A 15,833-nucleotide genomic window follows, 5' to 3' on the forward strand; every position below is an offset into this window, starting at 1 on the left:
GTGAATACATTTGATACCCACTGTATCAAAACAAGAATTATTCAAATTCAGGGTAACCTAACCTCAAGTGTGTGAACTGTTTAATTTTGCTGCACAATAAAAAAATAGAAAATACCCATTTGTATTCACAAAAGGCTCAATTTATTTAAAATATATTATGTACGTTGTCATAAATATAATAAATTGGAATAGCTCATCAACAAAACTAAGGGTAGACCCTAATTAAAAACACAAGCATAAAAATAACTTTGTTACAATATTGTGCTGCATCAATCACACACACTGAGAGTAGAGTAGAATATGAATTGGACTGTAGAGTTCTGTTCACTTGGACTTCAGTTCTGAGAAAACCAAGTCACAAAAACAGCACTATAGGAGTTAGTTAGGACAGTCCAACTCTACAGGATTCTTGTGTATTGTCAAAGCCACAAGAATCCAATATGGCTTCCCGGTAATCCTTTCAGCACTGCATATGCAACAACAACACTACAGAACACCCAAGCCTGTTGCCACTGATGAGAGCCTATTGGAGGAGATGAGGAAATATGACAGCGGAATAGAGTGGAACAACCCTTGTTACAGTAAACATCACAGTAATAACTACTTTATAAAACAAGTAACCCTACCAACGGTATGCAGCTGCTACAGCGTCAATTCCTGTTTGAAACTGGACTTTTCCTAAGAACATCATTGGTCAACTACTTACATTGATACCAAACAAAGTACAGTACATTCTATCTGAGAAAATTGTTATATTGGAAGTATCAGCTGTTTCTGTGCATCACATACTGTAAGCCTGATAAATGTCTGTGTATTCTTATGTATGTTCAGATACACTAGGAGGTATTTAGCTTCACTTACAGTTGCAAACAATTATACTGATACACTAAAGTAGCTGAATGTCAGGTTTCATTATCAGAAGAGATATCCTTAATCATAGTCAATATAGCTTAATCAAGCTTTGCAACAGGGAAGTGTAATGCAGTACTGACCCTAAACACATTTTTGGATGGGGGATTCAATTCTTATCCTATTAAGTCAATATGGGGCAAATTTCTGGCGGTCAGATTTTTTCATGCCAGCAGTAGGTACTTTAGTGCTGTAAGGGGATAGACCTTGTGGAAGGCCTGAGGCAGCTGCTGGGTGCATAGCCAGCATAGGGAGCGTTTTCATGCCAAGTAGACTGGAAACGGGGACAGCATAGTGCTGGGTGGGGATAGACTGTAAGGTGGAGGGGGAGTGCATGTTCATGGTGCCAGGGACTTGGGTAGTGGCAGCCATGACAGCCATAGAGGTTGGTGTGGAGACAGTGGGAACAGACTGAGAGAAGCTCATGTTGTTGAGGTCAACAGGTGATGCAGAGGAAGCAGCATGCATGGTGTATTTAGCCATCTCTAAGCTGTAAACAGATACAGGGAAGGTAGTCATTTTTAGGAGAGGATCGGGTGGGGAGAAAATGGGTAGGATTCAGCAAAGGTGTTGAAGAGAGGCATATCCAAAGAAAGGAGGAAAGAGAATGGGCAAAGCATTGGAGGAGAGTGAAAAATAGGGAAACAAATTATTAAATGAAGAATGTTATGTGTTAAAAGCAGAATTAATAAGACAAAAGGGTTTTCATGCTTTTGTGAGTATGGATCAGTTGATTGTACGTAGACCCCAAGGCACTAAGATTAGATGTAAAACAAAACAATGTCCTCCTTTCATCATGTCAACATTGTTTGTTAGACTATCTTGTCTGTTATTTGATTATCTTGTCTGTTAGACTATCTTGTCTGTTGTTTGATTATCTTGTCTGTTAGACTATCTTGTCTGTTGTTTGATTATCTTGTCTGTTAGACTATCTTGTCTGTTGTTTGATTATCTTGTCTGTTAGACTATCTTGTCTGTTGTTTGATTATCTTGTCTGTTAGACTATCTTGTCTGTTGTTTTATTATCTTGTCTGTTAGACTATCTTGTCTGTTGTTTGATTATATCTTCTGTTGTTTGACTATCTCGTCTGTTGTTTGACTATCTTGTCTGTCGTTTGACTATCTTGTCTGTCGTTTGACTATCTTGTCTGTCGTTTGACTATCTTGTCGTTGTTTGACTATCTTGTCTGTTTTTCTCCTCTATTGTCAGCTGTATCTTGTCAGTTGTCTGTCATGTAGTGCATTATTGGTCACAACTCCCAACTGACCTGTTAGAGGTAGTGAAGCAGTCTTACCTGGCATTGATGAGGTAGTGTGCCACATTGATGCTGGTCGGAGAGCCTATGATCGTGACTTGGCGCATGGGCGATCCGTCCGTGGCACTGGCTATCTTAATGTGAGCTCCTGACACCTGGCGAATCTCATTGACCTTGCTGCCGTGTCTGCCAATTATGGAGCCAATAAGCTGAGGGAAAGATTGGAAAGTGAAAATGAAAAGATGTGTCATGCATGTTGCTCGTGCATTATCAGTCCAATTAAAATATCTGCATCCTCCATAATGTTATCTCCCCAATTGGAATATCTGACATTTTCCTTGCCAATTTGGACAACTGACTGTTTTATTTCTCTCAGTTTGGAAACATGTCTACCTAAAAGATAAGAATAGAACATAATGTAGAGAGATAGCATTCAGTTGGCCTACATTTCGGGAAAACAACCATTTCAACTGTCATTCTCATTTTAGAGCAGCGAAACTGGTGCCTAAAAGAATGTGATCTATATGACGTACATTGTATGATGCTGATGAGACTGAGCAAAACTTACTTCATTGGGTATTGCCAGCTCCTGAGAACTGGTGGGGACAGAGGCACCCATTCCTGCAGAGTAGGACATAGCATGGTAACGACAGCGCTACATCGTTTCCATATGCACTGAATATAATGGCATTGTATGCTATGTCTGATGTCTGAGACATCACATTCATGAACTATTTGACAACTGTCAACAATTCAGGTCATATTGCATGCACATCTAACATGAAACTATAACATGATACCACAAAAAAAGAGCAAAGTTCCTTAATACATTAGTAATAGACCTTAGCATTACAATCAGGGAATTTTTCATTTCGAAGTGCATCGTTTTTTTGTTGTTGCAATACCCTGTCAGGCAATAATTCTCCCTGTTTGAATGTTGTGTTAGTTCAATTTGCTTGCTTGTTTGTTGTGGGGTAGAATACGCGGGATGGTATAGGTCAGGATTGGTATGGAGGGTGTAAGAAACAGAGGAGAATCATTGCCAAGGTCAAGGAGAGGGGTCTGTAACTTGTAGGCTACCACTCCATATAGAAAGGGCTCCATCTTTTCAGACATACAGTAGATGTTAACCATGTCAAATAATGGAAAGAAGATGTGCTCCTTCCAGAAGCAGAAGAGGGTTTTTTGATTGGTGTGATGAGCACAGCAGGACAGAGAGTGGAAGAAAGAGGACAAAGAGAGAGGGATAGATGGACTTCCCCAGGGAGCCTTGGGTACGTACCAGGGAAGGTAGGGTTGCTCTGCCCAAGGGAAGGGAGGGGGATATGCTGCATAGCCAACTGGTGAAGCTTGGTCAACTGCAGGGTAGGAAGGAAGTTAGAACTAACCAATCAAACTGGATTATTTCAGAGGAGATGACAGCTATAGCTACGATACAGAACCAATCTGAAGTTCAAACACAGAGTTCAAAGTGTGTGCTAATTTGGTGAAGAATTTGACGAGGTTCATCAGAATCCTGCTGGCTTGTCATGGAAGTGATTTGATTTGTCATTATTACATGTGGTATTTCTATGAGTAAGAAGGGCCAAGCCATTATTAGTTTTGCTTTATGGTCCCTGTCTTTGCTGACACTCTTTTGAAACAAAGCACGCTGCTATGTTAGTGTTAGTAAAGACTACAGTACAGGAAAGTGCTAGTGTTTCATCCTTGCTAGTGGGTGCCCTGAGGGCATAGTGTTGGCTTGGTAGGCGGTGGTGGTGGTGGTGGGCAGGAGTGGGTCATTGGGGTGGGTGTTACTGGATAAGACAAATACACTTACATCTTGATGTGGAAAAGCATACTGTCCTTGAATTGTGAAGGCCTGAAAAAAATGGGATACAATATTGATTGGGTTACTATAACTGTTTGAACATTTTTACTCTTGTCCCTTTTTGATTCTTTTCAAAAGAGTTGCAACACGTGAGAATTGAATGTAGCTTCTATGCTGCTTTATTCACATCCCCGAAATCTGTAAGACCTTTAAAAAATGTCCCATGCTTTTATCTACTACCTCCATGGTTCGATCCACCTAATTTAATCTAAAAGAAAATCAATTCGTTTTTTTTTTTTTTTAAATGTGAAAGGTCACAATGGATTTTGCTACATGTAAGACGAGAGCGCATAATGCACAATATTACATGACAAAGTTAGAGGTTTAAGCGTCATATTTGTCTAGCATTGATGCACATCAGTACGTTGCCGTTATTTGTAAAGGGAAGATGGGCTTACTAAAAGCTGTGTACTTCCATGACAGATCTGACCAGAGGCAATAGATGTTTCAGTCAACTGGCTGTAGCAGCAATTTCTCATCATCTGGCCACTCACAATCTACAAATAGTGGTGAGATGTCTTTATATGCAGATTCTTCCCTCTAGTGGTGAAAGATACCCTGGTTGATGTTTGGCTTCTGCATTGTGTTTCAATTACATTTCATAACTTGATTACTCTGAATTGAAAAAGGCCAGGAAAATGCAGAATCTGCATTTTAATTGGAAAAACAGGAAATGCAATGAATTTCCATGTAATTCCAAGAATGAGGGCCTCCCAAGTGCCGCAGTGGTCTAAGACACTGAGTCGCAGTGCTAGCTGTTCCTCTAGAGGTTCTGGGTTCGAGTCCAGGCGACCTCCCAGCGTTGTTAGGGCCTTGTCCCATTGCGCATTAGCGACTCCTGTGGTGGGCCTGGCGCAGTGCACGCTGACATGATCGACCAGGTGTACGGTGTTTCCTCTGACACATTGGTGCTTCTGGGTTAAGTGGGCATTATGCCAAGAAGCAGTGCTTGGGTTGTGTTTCGGAGGATGCATGGCTCTCGACCTTCGCCTCTCCTGAGTCTGTACGGGAGTTGCAGCGATGTGACAAGACTGTAACTACCAATTGGATACCATGAAAAAGGGGGTAAAAAAATGTGCAAATTTTTTTTTGTAATTTGTGGAATGATTGTTTGCATTTTTACCAGAGATCATTCACATATTTAATTACAAGCAGGAATGTTAATTAATGTACAATAACAGCATTATGTGGCTAGTAGCTGTCCTTCCAGCCTTCCACAGAGTTAGATGACCAAATGTGAATTCATTTATCGTCATATAACAGGTTAATTTTCAAGGAATTCATGAGCATGGACACTTACATTAACATGTCTAATGGAAGTGACCTATCCTCATAACTATACAGAATGCCTTGAACATGGTGGCTTTTTTAGCAAGGTGATCGACAATGTCCTGAACATAACGTCATCACCCTCGTCATTTAGCAGACACTCTTAGTCAGAGCGACTTACAAGTTAGTGCAATCATCTTACGATAGCTAAGTGAGACAACCACATATATCACTCATACTGTAGTAAGTACATTTTTCCTCAACAAAGTAGCTATCAGCAAAGTCAAGTGCGAGTGTTAGTTCACGAAAGGCAAAAAAATAGGAGGGGTGCGATGGGGGGTGCTGTGGTATTATTTAAGATACTCTTTGAAGAGGTAGGGTTTCAGATGTTTTTGGAAGATGGGCAGGTCCTAGCTTTAGGGGGAAGCTGGTTCCACCATTGGGGTGCAAGGACAGAGAAGGACACTTGCCATCACTTGCAAATCATTAGTGCCAAAGGGCTGATGTGTGTGTTTTTTTTTTTACCTTACTGTTTTGTATTAAAGTGTCACTTTTGTATATGCAAAAATGGTACTCACTTGTGAGGCATGTTGTTGTTGTTGTTGAAATACTGGATGGCCAGCTCCAGGCATGGTCTTGGGGCGATATGGGATTGTTGCTCCTTTGGGCGGTGACTGAAGACACGAACAAACAACAAACAGCAATGGCTGATTGGACAAACACATCACTATCAACAACAGGTTTCATTTTTTTATTTAACCTTTATTTAATTAGGCAAGTCAGTTAAGAGCAAATTCTTATTTACAATGACGGCCTACCCGGGCCAAACCCTCCCCTAACCCGGACGACACTGAGCCAATTGTGCGCCACCCTATGGGGCAGGTAGTGAGATTGCATTGTTTCTTAGATTACTTTGATATCAATTGGTCTGATATGTCTGTAGCCTCCATTATTATGGTGTGAACCTGAGTTAAATACCATAATTATGGAGCCTATAGCCATTTCAGGTCTGACCAAACAGCTAATTGGATGCTATAATAATACTGTATGTTAATTGTATTGGCATGATTACCTCCAGCATTACAGAGCAGATGTGTCTGACACACTGCGTGATGGCCTGAGGAGTGCCTGAGATAGTGACAGCTCTCTCAGTGGATTCCGGCAGCATGTCCCCTGCCACCTGCACCTGAGCACCTGTGGTCTGGACATAACATACAATAGGAGTCAATTACAGAGATAGGGAATTACTTGTCAAAAGATTACATAGGCCATTAGATCATATATTATTAACATATTACATATATATTGTATAATTGTACAATGTCTGATATTTATATTTGACATGCACAATGTTCATGTTGTACAAATTAGTCTCTTGTGACAGACTGCTGGACAGCGCACACAAGATTTGGTTCTGTGTTCCAAGATTATGTCAACATAAATATTTGACATTGTCACGAATATTACCGATGTTGACTCCCCTTCTGGTTCAGGTGGCGCTCGGCGGTCGTCGTCGCCGATCTACTAGCTGCCACCGATCCTTTGTTCTGTGTTCGTTTGTTTTTGTCTAATTGGTTTCACCTGTTCCTTGTTTGGTTGTTAGGGTGGGGTTATTTAAGTTTGTTTAGCCCGCTTCTGTTTGTGCAGGCTTGTTCTAATGTAATTGTGAGAGGTGTTAGTATTTGTGTTGGGTTTTTTCGCTGTCCTAGTATTTTACCAAAAGGGTACTATTTGTTTTATAGTTTTGCCTGTGTTGGGTAAATACTATTTAGATCTTTTGATTTTGGACATTAAAGCGTGTTTTTTCCCGCATCCTGTGCTCTCTGCACCTGACTCCACACACACTCACTCATTGAGCGTTACAGACATCTAATTATTCGGAAAGTGCAATCCTGCTCATTGTTCATTTACTGTGTTTACAATGAAGATTCAGCACCCCATTCCGTCGATGAATACATTATTTTGAGTGAGCACATTGTTTGGTACTCCACACTTATCAGTCTCCCTGAATAGTGTTATGTGGTGCTGTTGCGTCATTGTAATTAATACACCTGAGGCTGTTTCATTGGGTGATTGAAAGGTTAGGATGGGATCACCAGATATGTGCTGTATAAACAACTCCTAAAGTCATGAGTTGGCTATACAGCTCAAACAGATCTGGGAGCAGTCTAAATCAAATGAGCCCCCGGTGGACAAATGTAAATGAGAGATGCTTGAGGCCTAGCTTCTTTTACCTCTCGGATCTCCTTGATCTTGGAGCCTCCTTTGCCTATCAAGGAGCCACATTGACTGCCTGGGAACACAAGGCGGAGTGTCACTGGAGGATGGCTTGTTACAGTGCTGTTTGTCATTGCAGCTGTAATGTCCTGTAATAGAGGTTTAGAGAACAGTTAAGGTTATCAAAAAATAAGGGTCTGATCTCAGAAATTATATCATGAGCTTTTGTACTGTATCATTCAATGGAAGACTTGAGTAACATGGTACCAGAGTATTTTGTTACCTCCTCAAACTTCTCAGCGATCATCGAGAAAGCTCTGAAGATGCCCTCTGTTGGTCCTGTGATGGTAACAATCCTCTCTGGAGAAGATCCCTCTGAAATGTTGATGCGAGCGCCACTCTGGAAACACTCACAGAGTTTTAGGTGAGTCGTGTAAAACATACACTGTATTCCAGAAAGCAAGGCATACACTGTATTCCAGAAAGCAAGGCATACACTGTATTCCAGAAAGCAAGGCATACACTGTATTCCAGAAAGCAAGGCATACACTGTATTCCAGAAAGCAAGGCCATACACTGTATTCCAGAAAGCAAGGCATACACTGTATTCCAGAAAGCAAGGCATATACTGTATTCCAGAAAGCAAGGCATACACTGTATTCCAGAAAGCAAGGCATACACTGTATTCCAGAAAGCAAGGCATACACTGTATTCCAATTCTATTGACATTTTATTTCCTTTCTATTAATAACAGTTGAAAGGATAAGACTTACCTCCTCTCTCATCTTTTTGACGGTTTCCCCTTTCTTTCCAATTATGCTGCCCACTTCCTGTTAATGAGACACCCAAAAATGTAGCATCAACTTTTCTAAGCCTTAAATCAATAACAATCATAAAAAATTATGTGATCTGACAATCAGAATAATGTAAAAGAAGAGGGATATGTTGTAATGATGAAACGTGCGTTTACCTTCCCATGCATGAGAAGCCGAAACGTGAGGGTAACATTCAGCCCCCCTGAGGCCCCATCTTCCTTGTCAGACATATTCACACTTATCAACGGACAAGACACTCATACAACACTCTGTAGACAAAAACAGGGACCCAATTCACATGAAACTGGCATAGTCAATAGATTTTGTTCAGTCGGTCATAACATGAGATAAGAATTCAAAAGCCCTGCACGACCCTTGAAATGTATCCAATATAACAGGCAGTCAATAAAACTCTAATGGAAAGGCTTTCCCAGAATTAATCAGACAATTCATTTGTCATTTTACAATGAAGGAGTTGTCCCTATAATGCCGTTGTCTTTGATTTTGACGTCAAGTTTTTCACCACATATGAACTCAAAAGTGAAATCCAAGCCTCCAGAATGAAATGTGCCCACATACCGGTAAGTATGCACGGTAACATATTTCTTTATCATTAGCCCGATGATGCAAGGCTGATCATTATCCTGTTTCAGAGGTTGATAGTTGCTACTAGGTAAAATGAGCTTTGCCCCTGGTGTGATGCTCACATGGGACTCCCTCATTAGTTCCAGCTAAACAGAACATATGTGACTCTTCTTTCATTATACAAAAAGGAACTGCTTGAGTCCTACAGGGCAGAAGATCAAGTGATGTCTGTGTGACTGTCTCTAACATGACCCTGCCAATATCACACTCTGGGAGAACAATGTCCCACTGTTTGCATGTAACATTCATCCTATACCCAAAACCACAGAGGAATGTCTCTGAATATAACACAGACATAAGTAGGACACTCAACATGGACATACATGCTACTTGGTGAAGGTGAATGCAGTGGTCTAAGGCACTGCATCTCAGTACTAGAGGCATCACGACAGACACCCTGGTTCGAATCCAGGCTGTATTACAACCGGCCCATGATTGGGATTCCCATAGGGCGGCGCACAATTGGCCCAGCATCGTCCCGGTTTAGCCAGTGTAGGCAGTCAATGTAAATAAGAATTTGTTCTTAACTGAACAGAATAATTTTTTCCACCAACCAAAATTATTTCAAATATTTCCCAAGGCTACAACAATGCTCTAAATATAACTGTATTTGTCACTTATGTATCTTACAAAGTGTGGCATGACTCATGCATGATGTTTGACCCCACTCAGATACTTACATAGTTTAATAGGATCTCTACGCATACACCAATTGATGAAGACACAGCTTTGCCGCCATGCCACACCTAAAAGCAACAAGGATTACACACAAGGATGATCATGAGTAAAATAATGTTTGAGTTTGACAATAACATCCCACTGGGCACAGAGGTCAGTTTAACATCTAGTTTGGATTTATATTTGGTTGAGTTGTCAACTAATGTGAATTCAACGTGGAATCAACAAAAAAATGGAATTGTCATTGGAATTAGGTTAAAGGTTGGGTGAAAAAATATGAAATTCCCTTACGTTGATGACTTTTTGCAAATCAATCAGTTTCCACATTGATTCAACGACATCACATACATTTTTGGAGTTGAAATTACATGGAAACCACGTTGATTCAACCAATTTTGCCCAGTGGGATAAAATCACATTCACACAGCATATATTTGTTTCATTACAATTGCTTCAATATTCATAATAATTATCCAATAAAATGTGGGTTTTCTTAAGGGTCATCAACTTCCTGCTTGTGAACAAGGACAATTGGAGAGCGAGGTCAAGCCTGGGTCAATTCCCAGCAAGCAATGCAAAAATCTACACACATTCCATTGTTGCAAATACCAGACAAGGGCCATTTCAAAAATAATATACTATCGTTGCAAATAACAATATTAGGAATCCAAAAAGTTTTTGAGCAGCCAGCAGGGTACGGTGCCTTCGGAAAGTATTCAGGTCCTTGACTTGTTCCACATTTTGTTAAATTACAGCCTTATACTAAAATGTATTCACTTGTACTTTCCCCTCATCAATCTGCACACAATACCCAATAATAACAAAGCAAAAACTGGTTTATAGAAATGTTTGCTAATTTATAAAAAAAAAAAAACTGAAATATCACATTTACGTATGTATTCAGACCCTTTACTCAGTACTTTGTTGAAGCAACTATGGCAGCAGTTAAAGCCTTGAGTCTTCTTGGGTATGACGCTACAAGCTTGGCACACCTGTATTTGGGTGTTTCTCCCATTTTTCTATTGTGATCCTCTCAAGCTCTGTCAGATTGGATAGGGAATGTTGCTGCACAGCTATTTTTGGGTCTCTCCAGAGATGTTTGATCGGGTTCAAGTCCGGGCTCTGGCTGGGCCACTCAAGGACATTCAGAGACTTGTCCCGAAGCCACTCCTGCATTGTCTTGACTGTGTGCTTAGGGTTGTTATCCTATTGGAAGGTGAACCTTCACCACAGTCTGAGGTCCTGAGCACTCTGGAGCAGGTTTTCATCAAGGATCTTCCTGTACTTTGCTCCGTTCATCTTTGCCTCGATCCTGACTCGTCTCCCAGTCCCTGCCGCTGAAAAAAGAAAAACATCCCCACAGCAGGATGCTGCCACCATCATCCTTTACGGTAGGGAGGGTGCCAGGTTTCCGCCAAATAGTTCAATCTTGGTTTTATCAGACCAGAGAATCTTGCTTCTCATGGTCTGAGAGTCTTTAGGTGACTTTTGGCAAACTCCAAGCGGGCTGTCATGTGCCTTTTACTGAAGAGTGGCTTTCGTCTGGCCACTCTACCATAAAGGCCTAATTGGTGGAGTGCTGCAGAGATCGCTGTCCTTCTGGAAGGTTCTCCCATCTCCATAGAGGAACTCTAGAGCTCTGTCAGAGTGACCATCAGGTTCTTCATCACCTCCCTGACCAAGGCCCTTCTCCCCCGATTGCTTAGTTTGGCCGGGCAGCCAGCTCCAGGAAGAGTCTTGGTGGTTCCAAACTTCTTCCATTAAAGAATGATGGAGGCCACTGTGTTCTTGGGGACCTTCAATGCTGCAGAAATATTTTGCTACCTTTCCCGAGATCTGTGCCTCGACACAATCCTGTCTCGAAGCTCTACAGACAATTCATTCGACCTCATGGCTTGCTCTGACATGTGCTGTCAACTGTGGGACCTTATATAGACAGGTGTGTGCCTCCAAATCATGTCCAATCAATTTACCACAGGTGGACTCCGATCAAGTTGTAGAAGCATCTCAAGTATGATCAATGGAAACAGGATGGACCTGAGTTCAATTTCGAGTCTCTTAGCAAAGGGTCTGAATACTTATGTAAATAAGGTATTTCTGTTTTTTATTTTTTATACATTTGCAAAAATGTCTAAAAACCTGTTTTCGCTTTGTCACTATGCGGTATTGTGTGTAGATTGCTGAGGAAATTGTTTTATTTAATCCCTTTAGAATAAGGCTGTAACGTGTCAAATGTGGAAAAAGTCAAGGGGTCTGAATACCTTCCGAATGCACTGTATATATGGCCTAACAAGAGTGATTCCCTTCTCTGTGTCATTTTAAGGTACTGTAAACACATCCAACAAACAGCAACAGCAACATCCCAGCCTAATCCTATAGGCCAGGATTTGTTTGGTTAATGCTTAAGACCCTCCTGACCCATTTCTTTCACCTCTAGCATGTCAGCACCCACTCAATACTTTAGAACAAAACACTGATACAAAACAGCAGCCATAAACATGATTTACAGATTATCTCATATTTCAATCATTCATGCTTTTCCCAAACAAAAACAAACAAACATGTGCAGTGACAACGGGTTTTAATAACTATTCCATCTTTGTGAGCAAAATTCAATTACGCTTCAGTGTTCACATGTACTCTTGACTAACTCTTATCTTGAGAACAAAATCGATATTGAATTTGATCTTTGATACTCATGAAATAGTCATTTCTGGAAGATATTTATCATAAGAAAAATGACTTTGTTCAGAGACTGTGTTGTGGCCCGCGCCCTAATTGTGCGTTATAGGACCTAAATACTGTTCTGTAACATTGGAGTATATTAAAACCTTCCCCTAACCCGGACGATGTTGGGCCAAGTGTGCGCCATCCCATGGGTGTCCCGGACGTGTACTCAAAGCATGCGTGGACCAACTGTCAAGTGGTTTCACTGACATTTTCAACCTCTCCCTGACCGAGTCTGTAATACCAACATGTTTCAAGCAGACCACCAATAGTCCCTGTGCCCAAGAACACAAAGGCAACCTGCCTAAATGTCTACAGACCCGTAGCACTCACGTCCGTAGCCATGAAGTGCTTTGAAAGGTTGGTAATGGTTCACATCAACACCATTATCCCAGTAACCCTAGACCCACTCCAATCTGCATCGCCCAAACAGATCCACAGATGACGCAATCTCTATTGCACTTCACACTGCCCGTTCCCACCTGGACAAAAGGAACACTTATGTAAGAATGCTATTCATAGCGTTCAACACCATAGTACCGTCAAAGCTCGTCACTAAGCTAAGGATCCTGGGACTAAACCCCTCCCTCTGTAACTGGATCCTGGATTTCCTGATGGGCCACCCCAGGTGGTGAGGGTAGGTAGCAACACATCTTCTACTCTGATCCTCAACACTGGAGCTCCCCAGGGGTACGTGCTCAGTCCCCTCCTGTACTGCCTGTTCACCGACGGCTGTATGGCCAGGCACAACTCCAACACCATCATTAAGTTTGCAGACGACACAACAGTGGTAGGCCTGACCACCAACAACGACAAGACAGCCTATAGGGAGGAAGTCAGAGACCTGGCCGAGTGGTGCCAGAATAACAACCTATCCCTCAACGTAACCAAGACTAAGGAGATGATTGTGGACTACAGGAAATGGAGAACCGAGCACGCCCCAATTCTCATCGACGGGCCTGTAGTGGAGCAGGTTGAGAGCTTAAAGTTCATTGGTGTCCACATCAACAACAAACTAGAATGGTCCAAACACACCAAGACAGTCGTGAAGAGGGCATGACGAAGCCTATTCCCCCTCGAAACTAAAAAGATTCTGCATGGGTCCTGAGATCCTCAAAAAGTTCTACAGCTGCAACATCGAGAGCATCCTGAGTGGTTGCATCACTGCCTGGTACGGCAATTGCTCGGCCTCTGCAAGGCACTACAGAGGGTAGTGCGTACGGCCCAGTACATCACTGGGGCTAAGCTGCCTGCCATCCAGGACCTCTACACCAGGCGGTGTCAGAGGCCTAAAAATTGTCAAAGTCCCCAGCCACAGACTGTTCTCTCTTCTACCGCATGGCAAGCGGTACCGGAGTGACAAGTTTAGGACAAAAGGCTTTATACCAGTTTATACCCCCATGCCATAAGACTCCTGAACAGGTAATCAAATGGCTACCCGGATTATTTGCATTGTGTGCTCCCCCCATCCCCTCTTTTACACTGCTGCTACTCTCTGTTTATCATATATGGGGCGGCAGGGTAGCCTAGTGGTTAGAGCGTTGGACTAGTAACCAGTAAGTTGCAAGTTCAAATCCCTGAGCTGACAAGGTACAAATCTGTCGTTCTGCCCCTGAACAGGCAGTTAACCCACTGTTCCTAGGCCGTCATTAAAAATAAGAATTTGTTCTTAACTGACTTGCCTAGTAAAATAAATACATAAATAAATAAAAATATGCATAGTCACTTTAACTATATACATACTACCTCAACTGGGCTGACCAACCAGTGCTCCTGTACATTGGCTAACCAGGCTATCTGCATTGTGTCCGTCCCACCAACCCCTCTTTTACACCACTGCTACTCTTTGTTCATCATATAAGCATAGTCACTTTAACCATATCTACATGTACATATTACCTCAATCAGTCTGAATTAACCGGTGTCTATATGTAGCCTCGCTACTTTTAAAGCCTTGCTACTGTATATAGCCTGTCTTTTTACTGTTGTTTTATTTCTTTACCTACCTACTGTTCACCTAATACCTTTTTTGCACTATTGGTTAGAGCCTGTAAGTAAGCATTTCACTGTAAGGTTGTATTCGGCGTACGTGACAAATGAACATTGATTTGATTTGAACTGCTCAGCATCTGACCGTAAGGCGCTACAGAGGGTAGTGCGAACGGCCCAGTACATCACTGGGGCCAAGCTTCCTGCCATCCAAGACCTTTAAAATAGGCGGTGTCAGAGGAAAGCCCATAAAATTGGCAGAGACTCCAGTCACCCAAGTTATAGACTGTTTTCTAGGACCAAAAGGCTCCTCAACAGCTTCTACCCCCAAGCAATTAGACTGCTGAACAATTCATCAAAATTGCCCCCTCTTGTACACTGCTGCTACTCGCCGTTTGTTTGTTACCTATACATAGTCACTTCGCCCTCACCTACATGTACAGATTACCTCAACTAGCCTCAACCCCTGCACACTGACTCGGTACCGGTGCCACCTATATATAGCCTCGTTATTGTTATTCTTATTGTGTTACTTTTTATTATTACTTTTTTATTGTAGCCTACTTGGTAAATATTTTCTTCTTCTTGAACTGCACTGTTGGTTTAACGGCGTGTAAGTAAGCAACAAGTCTACACTTGTTGTATTCGGCGCATGTGGCAAATAAAGTTTGATTTTGATTTGAATTTAACAATGAGTGTATAGAAACTCAATGACACGGGTAGCTAAGTATGTGTCAACTCAGGGAAGCCGGCTATTGTAAGTCTACTTCACAGAACTCAAGATAAGAGGGCAATTTATTTGTAAATCGTTAAAAGAACAGGGGATTAAAGTCTACGGTTGAGTAAGACTACTGTAGTTTTCTTCTTTGCAATATTATTACCAAGGGAAACATAACGTATCTGAAAGCCTAAATCCTCTGTTAGCCCCATTGGTTGAGGGGCCTGTAATGTGACAAGAACTATTAGTATTAAACACTAACCTGCTGTTTTAGTATAAATATTAATTCCTCTTCCTCGTCTCTCCAGAATGAGTAGTTTTACAGTCGTCGTTAAATGTTTGACCCCCTTTGTTGTCAGTTATTGCACAGAGAATCGACAGATGGCTATCTGTGCCCCTAGACTGGCTGGAGTGAGGTTGGCTTTGCTATTTGTCCGTCCCCTAGTTTAGCCCTAGATAATCCCCTACAGAGGGCAAAATAACCTGCATCTCTCCATTTCAGTGGCACATGAGAGGTGTTGCTCTGTGGAAAGATCCACCAGCTGCTGAGGCCTGAGGGCAGGGCAAATTGGCTCCTCTGCAGGACACTGTCCAGAGAGAGCTATGGTTATAGTGTATGCATGGGTTATGTTTAGAGAGACATCCATAATGTCTTCATGGGATGTTTTACCCTTACTCTGCCCCTCCCCCACATCAAGCCCTTACAACCCATAATGAGGCCATAATGGATACAATGCAGC

The 15,833-nt window shown here is 41.9% G+C and overlaps 1 protein-coding gene across 2 annotated transcripts; it reads right to left on the reverse strand.

Moving 5' to 3' along the window:
• Nucleotides 1-62: 62 nt before the first annotated feature.
• LOC135511676 (poly(rC)-binding protein 3-like) lies at nt 63-15,581 on the reverse strand. Of its 2 annotated transcripts, none has more exons than XM_064933158.1 (13): nt 15,356-15,581; nt 9,662-9,727; nt 8,492-8,605; nt 8,295-8,351; nt 7,805-7,921; nt 7,539-7,670; nt 6,377-6,505; nt 5,883-5,978; nt 3,985-4,026; nt 3,448-3,523; nt 2,734-2,786; nt 2,205-2,374; nt 63-523 (listed from the first exon to the last, which is right to left on the reverse strand). In XM_064933158.1, exons 3-13 carry the CDS (start codon nt 8,564-8,566, stop codon nt 487-489), a joined length of 984 nt encoding a protein of 327 aa, XP_064789230.1. In that variant the 5' UTR covers nt 8,567-8,605; nt 9,662-9,727; nt 15,356-15,581; the 3' UTR covers nt 63-486. The 2 variants fall into 2 exon arrangements, with proteins under 2 accessions (XP_064789230.1, XP_064789229.1); XM_064933157.1 differs by having other exon boundaries at nt 63-1,399.
• Between the last annotated feature and the right edge of the window lie 252 nt (nt 15,582-15,833).

Source organism: Oncorhynchus masou, chromosome 24 (assembly GCF_036934945.1).
Source record: "Oncorhynchus masou masou isolate Uvic2021 chromosome 24, UVic_Omas_1.1, whole genome shotgun sequence".
Classification (NCBI taxonomy): Eukaryota; Metazoa; Chordata; class Actinopteri; order Salmoniformes; family Salmonidae; genus Oncorhynchus; species Oncorhynchus masou.

Bases quoted from the DNA above. Each gene is read 5' to 3' on its own strand.
- LOC135511676 (XM_064933157.1), bottom strand. From the start codon at position 8,566: ATGTCTGACAAGGAAGATGGGGCCTCAGGGGGGCTGAATGTTACCCTC. The intron at 7,671-7,804 runs GTAACAAAATAC...CCTCTATTACAG, and splicing joins TCGCTGAGAAGTTTGAGGAG to GACATTACAGCTGCAATGAC. The intron at 5,979-6,376 runs GTAATCATGCCA...TCGTGTCTTCAG, and splicing joins TCTGCTCTGTAATGCTGGAG to TCACCGCCCAAAGGAGCAAC.